General features: G+C 35.6%; 1 protein-coding gene across 2 annotated transcripts; it reads left to right on the top strand.

Moving 5' to 3' along the window:
• The first annotated feature begins 2,545 nt into the window (after nt 1-2,545).
• LOC107605069 (putative membrane protein At3g27390) lies at nt 2,546-9,531 on the top strand. 2 transcript variants are annotated; one of them, XM_016306811.3, is made up of 10 exons: nt 2,546-3,249; nt 3,831-3,939; nt 4,039-4,234; nt 4,325-4,461; nt 6,965-7,253; nt 7,774-7,880; nt 7,973-8,114; nt 8,210-8,405; nt 8,486-8,726; nt 8,825-9,531. In XM_016306811.3, exons 1-10 carry the CDS (start codon nt 3,156-3,158, stop codon nt 9,057-9,059), a joined length of 1,746 nt encoding a protein of 581 aa, XP_016162297.1. In that variant the 5' UTR covers nt 2,546-3,155; the 3' UTR covers nt 9,060-9,531. The 2 variants fall into 2 exon arrangements, with proteins under 2 accessions (XP_016162297.1, XP_088345428.1); XM_088489302.1 differs by having other exon boundaries at nt 3,016-3,249; nt 3,831-4,234.
• The last annotated feature ends 3,059 nt before the right edge of the window (nt 9,532-12,590 follow it).

Raw genomic sequence — 12,590 nt, 5'->3', positions numbered from 1 at the left:
ATCTTTCAGGAACCAATTTGAAAAATAAATGATTTTTTAAAGACTAATTTAACAATTTACTCCATTAAAAAATTACGATAACAATCATAAATTTAAAAGAAGCGCACTTCCCCTTCATTCTTGAACCCTCACTTCTTTCTCAAGCTGCCTCACTCCATTGTTGAAATTTCCACTTCTTCCCAAAACAAGTTACTTCCAGTCCCACCGCCACTGCGTCGTTGAAAACTTCCTCTTTTTCTTGCCCCCTCTCTTTCCTCTCTTCAAAATAATATTATTACATATTATATTTATAATATTATCGATTAATTTACTAATAAAAAGTTTAGTATTTAAAATTCAAGATTTATGATTTGATACTTAAGATATATATTTATTTTTTTATAATTTTTATATTTATAAAATTTAATGTAATATTAGTGCATATTATATCTTTAATATTATTAATTAATTTAGTTATCTTAATTTTAGGATTTAGAGTGGTATATTGTTTAAGACTTGGGGTATAGATTTTTTTTTAAAATTCATAAGGTTAATGTAATATTAGTACATATTATATCTATAATATTATCGACTAATTCATTTATCAAAATGATATTGTTTCACTCGATTTTTAGTAAACTCGACAGGGTGTCGAATCGAGCATGTATCAGGATCCCAGTTTGGAGAGCAGATACGACTCCTCTGAAAAGAGGGAGCTCAACCTGAGAATTATTTAGTATTTGTATCGAGATGAACTGCGTCGAACTATTAGTGGCAAGTTATAACAAATAAAATGGAAATATGTGAAATGAATAAAAGAGAACTTTGAATAAATAAAAATGTAAGTGAAATGAAAATTAATAGAACAACGAATAACAATGAAATATTTAAAACAAAGAAATTAAAAGAAAGAAAAATAAATGATAATAAAATAAAATGGATTCCTAACACTTACATGCACTTGTACTCCATGGTCTTCTATTGCGTCAGTGAGGCTAAGAATTTTTACAGAGTTTTGTGTAATGATTTAGTATTTTTTTTTTATTAAAGTCCCTGAACTCTTCTGGATTCTTCCTATTTATAGATCATAAGAATAAACTTACTTCAGAAGGATCTTGACCACGACCTAGTTCCTCCTTTTTCTTAGATCATGACCTTGTCTTGACCCTGAAAAATCTTCATAGTGGCTTCCCCATGTTCTGTCTTGCCTTGGCCTCCAAACTCCACATTCTTACATCATGTCCACTTTTAACCACGTGGTGTATCTGGTTTCAACCCCATTGCTCGACTTTCCTCAAATCATCAAACCCTCAACTTCGATTAATTCCCATCGTAGTCGAAGGTGGATCTCGCTATAGCCAAATATTCGAGCCATTAATTGTATTTTGACCTCCTATGAATCGTAGTTGAATTTTTTCATAGGTCAAAATTCGTACTAACAGTTATAATTTAGGGTTCAGCAATAACGAGAATTTGTTATTTGGTATCTAGGATATATAGATTTGTTATGAAAGTTTAATTTTTAAAGTTTATTTGGTATTTTTCTAAAGTTTAAAGTAATATTAAGGGTGGGTGTGCGGTCGAAGTGGCCGACTGTTCGGGAGGAAAGGGACAGGCAGGCAGCTGAGGGTGCCCTGCGTCCAGGGGGTTCGGGGGCTCCCGTGGTTCGTGGAGGCCGTCCATCAAGAAAAAAGGATGGGTGGGCTGCCAAGAGAGCCGATCGTCCCATGGATAGGAAAGGGGCGGGTGTGTGACCAAGGTTGTTGTTCGTATGAGGAAAAGGGGTAGGCAGGTGGTTGAAGGGGCCGTTCGTCTGAGAGGGAAGGGCAGGTGGACTGTCAAGGGAGCCGAATGTCCTGAGGGAGGGAGGGGTGAGGCGACAGGGCGGACAGGCATGCAGTCGAGTTTGCCGTCCGTTCAGGGGTGGGAGAGGGAGTGAATTGGCAACCAAGTGGGCTGTCCGTTTGGAGGGGAGGGGACATGGAGGAAGATCTTCATTTTAAAGAAGATAAATATTGATAAAATTACAAATTTACCTTTGGATTAATAAAAAAAATAAAATATTTAAACACATTAACGTAATTTTATTCTGTTATGATTTTCTCTCTTCTAATTTTTTTCTTCATCCAAATAAAAAAAATCACTCTATTTTTTTTTAATTTTTTCTTTATCCACACAACACATAAAAAAAAATCTACTTTTCGTTTTATTTTTTTTCATTTTCTTTTCTTTTATTCAACAATAATATTATTTTTATTTTGTAAATACAATTTTTAATTAATTATTCATATTATCAACAAGAATTTAATACGGTTGAACTTTTATTTATTTTTTATTTGGGTCATAGTAAATGTTTTATATTATAAGAAAAGAATTAAAACATTTTTTGTTGAACATTTTAAAATTTCTAAGATCTTATGTATATATTTATTATTCTGTTTGTTATAAATTTACTTATTAATATTGTCGACAGTTTTAAGTTTATTAACATTTTTTATATTATCTTTTATATTTTTCATTTTATTATAATTATATATATATTTACTTAATTATTACTTGATCAAACAATTTGACCAATAATCTGACAATTGAACCTCTAATCTAAATATCTAATAAATTTAACTTTTAAAATTTTAACAAATGGCTCACACGTGACTGGAAATTCCGGACAGCGCAACTCCGCTCTTTTTCTTCAACTCTTATTTGCTTTCGCTCTAAGCACAAAAAGAATAATAATTATGGTTTTTTTCCTTTTAATAAGTCCCTGAAGCAATGGCTAGGAGTTCGTTATGAGGATTAGGCTAAGCATATTATGAGATACTGATTCCTACAATAAGTTTTCTGTTCATATTCCTCTTGTACTTTTCAGGTCCAAACCGCTATTTCCACAGTACCAGAATAACTACAATAATAGTATAATAATAATACAACTCCTTTGTGCACCCTTCAAGTTATAATAAAGATTGCAGATTCAACTACACGCCTGTTGTTCTATCTTTACTGCAAAAGAGTGGTTTCTTGATTCTCGGTTTTCAGTTTTCAACTTCTTTTACTGCCACTGAAGGGAAATAGTTCGGAGTTTTGGATTTCCTTTTAGCAGAGTTGAATAACAAATTAGCAAGATGAGGGCCAGTTTGTGAGTGTTCTGGTTTTTTCTTTTCGAGATCTGGGTTAAAATGGAACCTCCTACGGGATTCTGTGCTACTTTGTGGAGCTTCATTCGGTTTCTTCCTTTCTTCATTGGGCTTTTGCTTCTTGGCACCATCAAAGGTGAATCAATCTAATCACACTTGTTATTGTCTTCTTACTTTTTTATATTTAATAGGTTATATTTGTTCCCTTAATCCCTTTTGTCTTTTTGTTTTATGACAAATTGTTATTAAATTAATGGGAATCAAGCATAATACTGTGAATGAGCACAAGAGATAATTGAATAGAAACACATTGTTTTACTAGAAGAATAATTTCGTCATAGTAGAAGTGAAATTAAGGGTTCGAATCTTAATCTTAGTAAAAGACTAAGAATAATGATTGACAAACATGTATCTAATGTTTCTGGATCAAATTATTTAATATTTCAGGGTTAGTTTTTACATTCTCTGTTGAGCAAAGCTAAGGAATCTTAATCTGAGTTTAATTTCTATGTAGTGTTACATTGACGTCCTGTTAAGTGCTGCCATGAATGCAAAAGTAGTTTTGTTTTCATATCTTAACATCTTGTTTGCTTGATTCATTCCACAAGTAACTGTATGTGCAAAAAGCTACTTCCATGATGTATTAGGAAAGAATCGAGTGAAGAATATGATTGTAAGTTGTAAGCCTTACTTACCAATGCTTGAACTGAACTTCAGGAATCCTTCTCTGCCCATTGATATGTCTACTAATGACAGTTGGGAACTCTGCTATCATTCTTGGACTCTGGCCAGCACATCTTGTTTGGACATATTACTGTGTTGTGAGGTGCTTTTCTTGGTTGCCACTTTTTCAAACTCTTTCCATTGATATACCTATTATATGTAATTTTAATAATTTTCTGATACTGATTTCCCTGATGGACAGTGCTAAACAATTAGGGGCTGTTCTGAAGCTTGTTATTTGTATATCTGTGCTACCGGTGCTGCTTATTTCATGGCCAATTGTTGGAATTGTTGGAAGTTTTGTAGCTGGAACAGCCTATGGATTTCTTTCGCCAATATTCGCTACCTTTGAAGCTGTAGATGAAGGAAAAGAGGACAAACTTTTCCATTGTTTTGTTGTATGTTTTGTCCTTTCCCTGTAAAAGCTGTTTTGTTGTGAAGACTGTGATCTTGTTATCAATTATGAATACTTCATGCTACGTTCCCAGGATGGTACGTGGAGCACTATTACAAGAAGTTGCATGGTTGTCAAGGATGTAAAAGATGTTTGTTTCCATTCTTATTTCTCGGTTATGGACGACCTACAACAAAAGGGACCACCAGATGTAAAATACTATGAGATCAGGTTTGGTCATTGTATCCACTCTATCTGTTTACATTTTTGTTATTATGTCTCAGATTTTTTCTGAATCATTGTACTTCTACACACATCTGAGCCCTGCTCTTGGCTGCACGATGAATGTAAGACATCTTGATATAGATCTGTTTTTAGTTTATAGAGAAATCTTTTGCATTTAACTAGTTTATTTAATGTTAATCTAGCCTAGAGGTAGCCCCTTCCATGGCACCGACAACCAGGCTCTTATACCATTGTTAAGTATCAAAGGAAAGTGGGAAACCACACCTTAAAAGCTAGCTGTTAAGGAGGAAGAAGAAGTGAAGAACCACTTTCTTTAAATACAACATCAAGCATCCCGTATTACCCGATGTGGTACTTTGCACACCCCATAATACCCAAATTCCTAACACTCTTGAAGGGAGATTTTGCTTGTAGGCCGCTCTTAAAACTTCCCAGTATCTTATATTTTCAAATTTAGTATTGTTTGGGACTTGGGTATTATGGGGTGCCCAAAGTCCCACATCAAATACTATGGGATGCTTAATGTTGTATTTAAGAGTGGTCTGTCCCCTTTAAAGGCTAGTTTTTAAGGTGCGGTCCTCACTTTCCTTAGATTCTTAATAAGGGTATCATAGCTAGGTTGTTGGCAGCACAGAAAAGACTACCTGTAGACTGGATTAAGGTAAATAATGAATATTGATAACCAATAGGTGATTGGATATCTCCAGGTCGAATTTGGATCCTCTAAATTTTGGATTTCACTTGAGAGAGTAAAGTGTGATCTTACCCGTTGAATGTTTTCTCTTGGATTTCACTTGAGGGAGTAAAGTGTGATCTCTTACCCATTGAATGTTTTCTCTTGGTCCCACCTATGGAATAAATGGTGAGAGATCACACTTTACCCTCTAAAGTGAAATTCAAAATTTAGAGGATCCAAATCCCTCTTGGCCAATGTCGATAGAATGAAGCCACCATGGACGTAGGCCCTCTAGGGCCAGTGTCAGTGTCTTCTTAGGGACTTGTGGTATTAAGGGACGCCCAAAATCCTATGCTTGATATTGAATTTAGGAAGAGTGGTTCTTCCTCCTTAATAGCTAGCTTTTAAGGTGTAATTCCCACTTTTCTTGCGTACTTAAAAATGAAAATAGAGTGGGACCAGCTGATGTAACAAATAGGACAGCTGGAAAAGTTAGCGGGAACAGCCTGAGTGAGAGATGAATTCTCTTATAAGAGAGAGGATTGTAAATGTATATTCTCCAATGCTACCTTGTTCTCTACCTCAGTATTTGGTCCTTAAATTAATTCATCAAAGACTTGGAAGAGTATCACCCTAATATCTTTGAGCTCCTCTGTTTCTCATCCACTCTCTCTTCTATAATTCTTCTTAAATTTCCTATTCTTTCTCTTTTGTTACTGCCTAGTCTTACATGTAGATATAAGCAACTGGTGTCCAATAGGTATAAGAATATGTGTAAAATCGATGTAGGATTAGAAAGAATGCCAATGTAGTGCTTTTCCTCTTGCTGTATGTGTATTTCTGCATAAACTGTTTGAAAAATGAAAGAATAACACTTTGAATATTTGAGGTACCCACAACCCTCTCCTAATTTGGTTCTATTCCAACTCCCTGAGATGTTCCTGTCACTATCTGTTCCAGTGCCCTTTATAATTCCCAGCTCCTCTGGTCACAGAATTCTCTCTCACTTGCCAGCTGGATAGGCTAGTTACAGAACCCATCCTAGTCTATGATTCATTCAGCTACAACTAAGTCCCCTTGTTATTATAGTTGAATAAGTTCCTAACAGCACACAAGTTGATTTTGAGTTAAAAAGGCTGTAAATTAAATTTAAAACCAACTAAAATTGCTTTCACTTGATCCTCGAAAGGAACAACTACCCTATCCACTATCTTGTTCTTGAAATATACGTTATCCCTTATCCACTATCTACCTTGAAAAGACACAGTAGTTTGCCCTTAGTTTAGCTGCATTGGTCTGGTGATATTTTAATATGGATCATTTGCATGCCAAAATTATAACAAAGCTGCAGCAGATTTTCAAAGAAGATACCCATATAGGACGTGGTTCGCAAATGGCAGATTTTGGGTGTAGGATACCTTCTGTTTCAGTTGAAGTTCCAATAAGCAAGAAAAAACCAAAGTATTGAAACTTTTACAGCCAAAATTATTCTTTCAATTAATTATTACCATTTTTACCCAACATGGCAAACCAGTGAGACTTCATTCTCCACTATTCTTTGCATTTTGTGTGTCAGTCATATCTTTAGTATATGATATATTTTACATGAGGTTATTTGATGATACCAGATTTAACATGAGCTTTTTGACCATCCCTCTTCAAAAGCAAATAAGTTATCTGTATTGGTGGATTCTAGGTACTTATTAAAGCATAACAAACTTGTGAATTCTATTGAAAACAGGTAGAACGAATCTAGTATTGTTCCACACAGACTAGTATGTATTCTTTATTTTGAAATTTCATGTTGTGCAGGCTGCTTTATCTTCCTGGTGCTGCAGTAGCTGCAGCTATTGGAATCATAGTTGATGTGCCAGTTATATCAGTTGTTGCTCTATGCAAAGGCCCTTTCATGCTTATTAAGGGTTGGCACCGATTGTTTCATGACCTCGTTGGCCGTGAAGGTCCTTTTTTGGAGACAATATGTGTACCTTTTGCTGGCCTTGCTATCCTTCTATGGCCATTGGCAGTTGCTGGGGCAGTTCTGGCATCCATGATGGCAAGTTTCTTTCTTGGTGCATATGCAGGTGTTATTGCATATCAGGTGAATGTTCATATCCACTTCCTGTGTACTATAGGCATAAACAATTATGTTATACTTGAGTCAAAATTACAACTTTGTTGCAATTTAGTGGTAACCTTATTTAGTTGGTTCTGGACTGATAAACTAGTGTTGTGATTGTACGGTAAAAACTAAATTGTGGAAGCAAAAATTGTGGATTGGAAGGCATAGCATTTGTTGTTTTATACATCACAGCGTCTAATTTTGAGACTGTGTTGTTCCCCTTCCCTTATATAGTACATGATAAAAATAACTTGCAAACCCAAAATGCTTAAATATGTTAGCTATGGCGGGTTGTCTTTTGTACCATCACATGATAAAAACAAAACTAACATAGCAATATTTTAAACCTTGGTGCAATGAAGCTTTACAAATTCCTTCCAAAATTGTATCTTTAAGATGATAATGCCTAGTGAAACATCCTCAAGGCATACATAAAAATCATCATAAAGTTTCATTTATGTTGAGATGAAGTACATTCATTTGTTCTTTGACAAAACAGGAGTCTTCTTTCGTGTTGGGCCTTCGATTCATCGTTGCAGCTATGGCCCTTTATGATGAATACAGCAATGATATTCTTGACATGCCAGAAGGATCCTGCTTTCCTAGGTTTTATTCCACTCCCCTTCTATTTGTCAATGTGACTAGCTTGCTAAAGCTCTTGTCTTGAGTTTTTCCACAAGTGATACTTGATTTGATAGGCCTCAATATCGGAAAATGGTTGAGTCATCAAAGAGAACTGCACATTCAAATTCCTTCTCAAGACACAGCGGCTCCTTACGAAGGGCGCCTTCTCGTTCATCATCAATAAAAAATAATATTGTTGAGTTGAAATCACTTGAGGTACGCTTTGTCTTATTTCGTATCCTTTCCAACGATGCACAAATTAAATATTCGCCTGTTTGAGGGTCTCTACTAATGAATCGTCATGTGTGTAGCTGTTGGATGGCTTATTTAAGGAATGTCGCCATGTTGGAGAAAAATTGGTTTCCGAAGGTCTAATAACACCTAAAGACATTGAAGAAGCTAAGACTAGTAAAGGGAGTCGAGTTATAAGTATCGGCTTACCTGCATATTGCCTTCTCCAGGGGCTGTTGCGCTCTGCAAAAGCTAATGCCACGGGTATATTGATAAGTAAGTGGAAATCTGAACTCATGCGAAGAATATTTTGTTATAACCAAGTTGAAGAAATTTTGTTTGCTTCCTCATTGTAGATGATAGTACCGAACTGACTACCACAAACAGACCAAGGGAGAAATTTTTTGAATGGTTTCTTAATCCTCTTTTGATAATTAAAGAACAAATCAGAGCAGAACAACTTTCTCCCCTAGAAGAGGATTACCTATGCAAACTAGTACTTCTGAGTGGGGATTCAGAGAGGTTGAAAAATTCCAGTACTGCTCCAGCCCCTGAATCTGAGGTCAAACGTGCTGAGCTTGATGCATTGGCTAGAAGGTACTTATCACGCAAAAGATCAGTTACTTTTATTTTCCTGATGATCCATTAAACAAGGCTTTGTTTATTTGTTTCTTTTTCTTTTTTCACATATTTAGACTTCAAGGGATCACCAAATCTATGACAAGGTTTCCAACCTACAAGCGCCGCTTCGATGATCTTGTAAAACAATTGTCGGATGACTTTGCTGAGAAGCATGGAGTGAAAACAATGACCAGATCAAAGAGCGCATTTGCTCGGATGGTTAGCTTCAAATCCTTAAGGGGACCAAGAAATAATGGTTCCAATCAAGGTTCGGAAGATGTAAAAGATGTAGAAATAGAAGGCCCTTGATTGAGAATTCCATGCTATTATCATTAACCCAAAGAAACAAATTAGGTTATTGCTCACTTTAGTCCCTGTAGGTACATGATTGTATTATTTTGGTTCCTGTAGGATTTAACGAGTCAAGATAGTTCTGTTGGATAGCAAACATGAGTGAAGTTAGTTCCATTAAAGGACTAATTTAAATCATGTTTGTTCCACAATTACTATTTTGATTCATTAAAATCTATAGAAACCAAATGATTCACACGTGTATTTGTAGAGACCAAAGTGAACACAAACTCAAAGAAACAAAATATCATGCCGCAGGTGTACAGTAGTCTTCAACTCCATGTTGGATAGAAGACTGAAGTGTAATTGATACACTTGTTCATGTTACTGAAACGTATTTCAGCATGAGTGATGATGCTTTCATGTTGAAAAATGAAAAGTATAGGAATGTACCAATTGATTGATCATGTATTCATGTTTTTTTAGACCATATGGCTGTGATCCAAAAGTCAATGTATAACAGTTTTGTAGCATATATTGTCGCTAGTAGGATAATGCAAACTGAATCACACGAGTCCCTTTAGCAGCGTAATCATTTTTCATTATGTCTGCCTATGAACTGCTTGCGGTGAAAGCTAAGGGAGCGTTCTATAATAGTTTTTTCCTTTTCTTTCTTCTCCTTTATTTATTTATTTATTTATTTTTTTGTGGACTGGTATGTTCCAATTGTGTTACGTTGTTTCTAGCTCATGCTTGGAAATTTTTTATTTTTTTCATAAGTAGATGCAGCCATTCTTCAATGTGTATGTTGTGTATGTTTATAGGGTTTTGATTTCCAAGTAAATAATAATAATAAAAGGCCCAGGTACAAATAAAAGGCCCAATCCGAAGGGTTGAGCCTCACCTAGCACCGACCTTCCTCCTACGAAGTCGGTTCTTATCACGACTTATCCTAAAGAAGTCGGGGACGAGGGTTAGCTGGCAGATAATCACTCGTTTAAGTGAGTAACTGCCCCTAGAATCTCTCTAACCACTTCCAGGAGCCATATCTCAACCTCCTTAAGATAAAGGGACGGTTATCACCCTAAAAAAGTGGCACTACTTCAACGGTGGTTATTGGTTTACCATTATAAATACACTGACACCTCTCAGGTATCGCTAAGTCCCAATACTCTCTAGACCTGCTCACACCCTTGCTGACTTAGGCATCGGAGTGTCTTTGTAGGTACCACCCCCATCTCTTGGAACTCACAACTCAGAGGCGGCTCCCAGACGTAAACCAAGTCGTAAGACCACACTCCTCCTGCGCTTGGGCCTCCCAAACAAGCCCAACCACTGTCCAATTCTAGGTAAGCCCCGGAACAAAATTGATCTTGAGTCTTACAATATTTTTTAGCTATTACAACATGTACTACAAATAACACTAAACAAATATTGTCTTTACTAATTAAAGACAACACTTAGGGTCGCTCTACTGTACAAATGCAATTTTGTACAGATTTACAGATATACCATCTCCTTGTGTCTTCTGTCGACACGTGTTGTCTCCCTTGTGCGCCGCTGGAGCAGGCTTTCAGCGAGGCGTGGCTGTGTGGGTGCTCAGTTGCTCACGGGTGGGCCGAGTGAGCCGAGGTAGTTGCGTGAAATGGAACGGGGTTTGTGTGCGCCGGATTCCGTTGGTAAGACATTTGCGTTTTGGGCTTAAGTGGACGCAAAAAAAAAAAAAACAATGGATGAAGAAAAGGCAACTAGGGTCTTCACCTCACGCCTCTCCTCTCAGCAGAGCAAAACCTAGCTCCGTCTACGAGGGTCGCCGCCACTGGTCTGCTCGCTATCGCTGCTGGTGGCGCTTGGGATCTGCGTGTGTTCGTCGTGGTGAAGCTCGCTTCCTAGTTCGCAAATCGCCAGTTGCTTCGTTGCAGCGGTGGAGTCGTTGTCCCCCGGCCCTTCACCCTGGTCATTGGCGTTATCTCCGCAGTTGCTTGTCATTTATGTTCAGTTATTCTTTCCGTAAATGATTAGCAGACGCATCTTCATGAGATCAAAACAATTTTTTCGCTTATGTCATTCTAGGTTTGCTAGAGTAGAAATACATAATAAGCATAGTATTTTTTCGAACATAATTGATTTCTTGTTCTTGGTTATGTCATTGTTTATATGTGAATAAATAGTTGATGTAAGATTAGTTAAGAACTTAAGATAACCAATCTTTTACTGTTGAAGTCGTAATTGTGGGATCAAACTGTAGGAGTAATTTTTTTTTTTTTTTTTGCAGGAAAAATATGAGTGAAAAGGCAAAGAATTGAAAGAATAAGCACTGTAATTACAACATGGACAACTATAGAGAATTTAATTTTAACATGTGTATGATGATGCTGGGTTTTAAAAGGTCTTATTGCTATGGGTACTGCTAGCAAGGTAGGCATGATAAATGAATATATAGATGTTGAGATGGCACTTCCTGGTATTGCCCATGTAGGTTTTTGTCATCTTTTAGTATGCACTTTGATGGTTCATATGTTCTCCATGGAAATTGATTTAAGCTGTTAGTTCCATGTGTTGCATTGTAAATTGCTTGGTTTATTCAGAAAGGAATGTTCTATGCTTGATTGCCTCTGAATATTAGAGTTGTTGTAGAGTTAAAGACTTGTTGCACTCTACTAAGCATGGGTAACTTCAAAGATAGTAGACACATGGATATGGTAAATCCAAAATTTTGTTTCATAGGGGACAGGCCATATATGTAAATTATAATGAAGCTTGTGAATGAATTATAATTAGATATTAATTTGTTGTTGATATTATAATAGACATAATTTTTTTTTCTTTTTTAATTTCTGTGATTAAAATCTAAAAAGGATTTTTACTCTCATGTTAACAATTGTGCTGAGAACTTTGTTGTGCCTAATATGATGTATAGGCTATTAGTTTCTGTTTTTAAGTTAGTGAAGAAAAGTTAAAATTGGTGAGTTTTGTTAAGGAAAGGAATACATTGGGTAACCTTTATTTTCACTCAAAATATCCTGAAGACCAACTGCCAACTGTTTTCTGATTTTACTTCTACTCGTCACCAATACTATTTTTACATAAGAGGCATACTCACATCTACACTAATCAAAGTAACATTTTCTATTGCCTTCTTTTAATTAGAAATAATACTTAGAATACAAAAAAAATGTCATCTGAACACTCCACATCAGATTAGGGGTTTAACATTCAGTAATTATAACGTCAACCAGTAACGGATATAGAAAAATTTTTGACTTTTGGACAAAAATAAAATACGAAAATATTAAAATATTTAATCTTAATGTATTTATATTTTTGAATCTTCACATATATTAGTTAGACAATAATATAATAAATAACTGTAATTAATACATCTAAAGTATATTAACTTACAAATATTTTTTTATTGTAATTTTTGGGCAAAATATGTCATACATCTATTATTAATACTACAGTGCATAATTGCATATTTAATATTAGTTAAATCACATTTACTATATTAACTTAAAAATATTTTTTCTGGTCACATTTGCTATATTC

The sequence above is a fragment of the Arachis ipaensis genome, chromosome B6 (assembly GCF_059453495.1).
Source record: "Arachis ipaensis isolate K30076 ecotype BB chromosome B6, ASM5945349v1, whole genome shotgun sequence".
Lineage (NCBI taxonomy): Eukaryota > Viridiplantae > Streptophyta > Magnoliopsida > Fabales > Fabaceae > Arachis > Arachis ipaensis.
Note: the sequence above shows the minus strand (reverse complement) of the source record. Positions and strands in the feature narration are given on the sequence as shown.

Bases quoted from the DNA above. Each gene is read 5' to 3' on its own strand.
- LOC107605069 (XM_088489302.1), top strand. From the start codon at position 3,156: ATGGAACCTCCTACGGGATTCTGTGCTACTTTGTGGAGCTTCATTCGG. The intron at 3,250-3,830 runs GTGAATCAATCT...ACTGAACTTCAG, and splicing joins GCTTCTTGGCACCATCAAAG to GAATCCTTCTCTGCCCATTG. The intron at 7,254-7,773 runs GTGAATGTTCAT...TTGACAAAACAG, and splicing joins CAGGTGTTATTGCATATCAG to GAGTCTTCTTTCGTGTTGGG.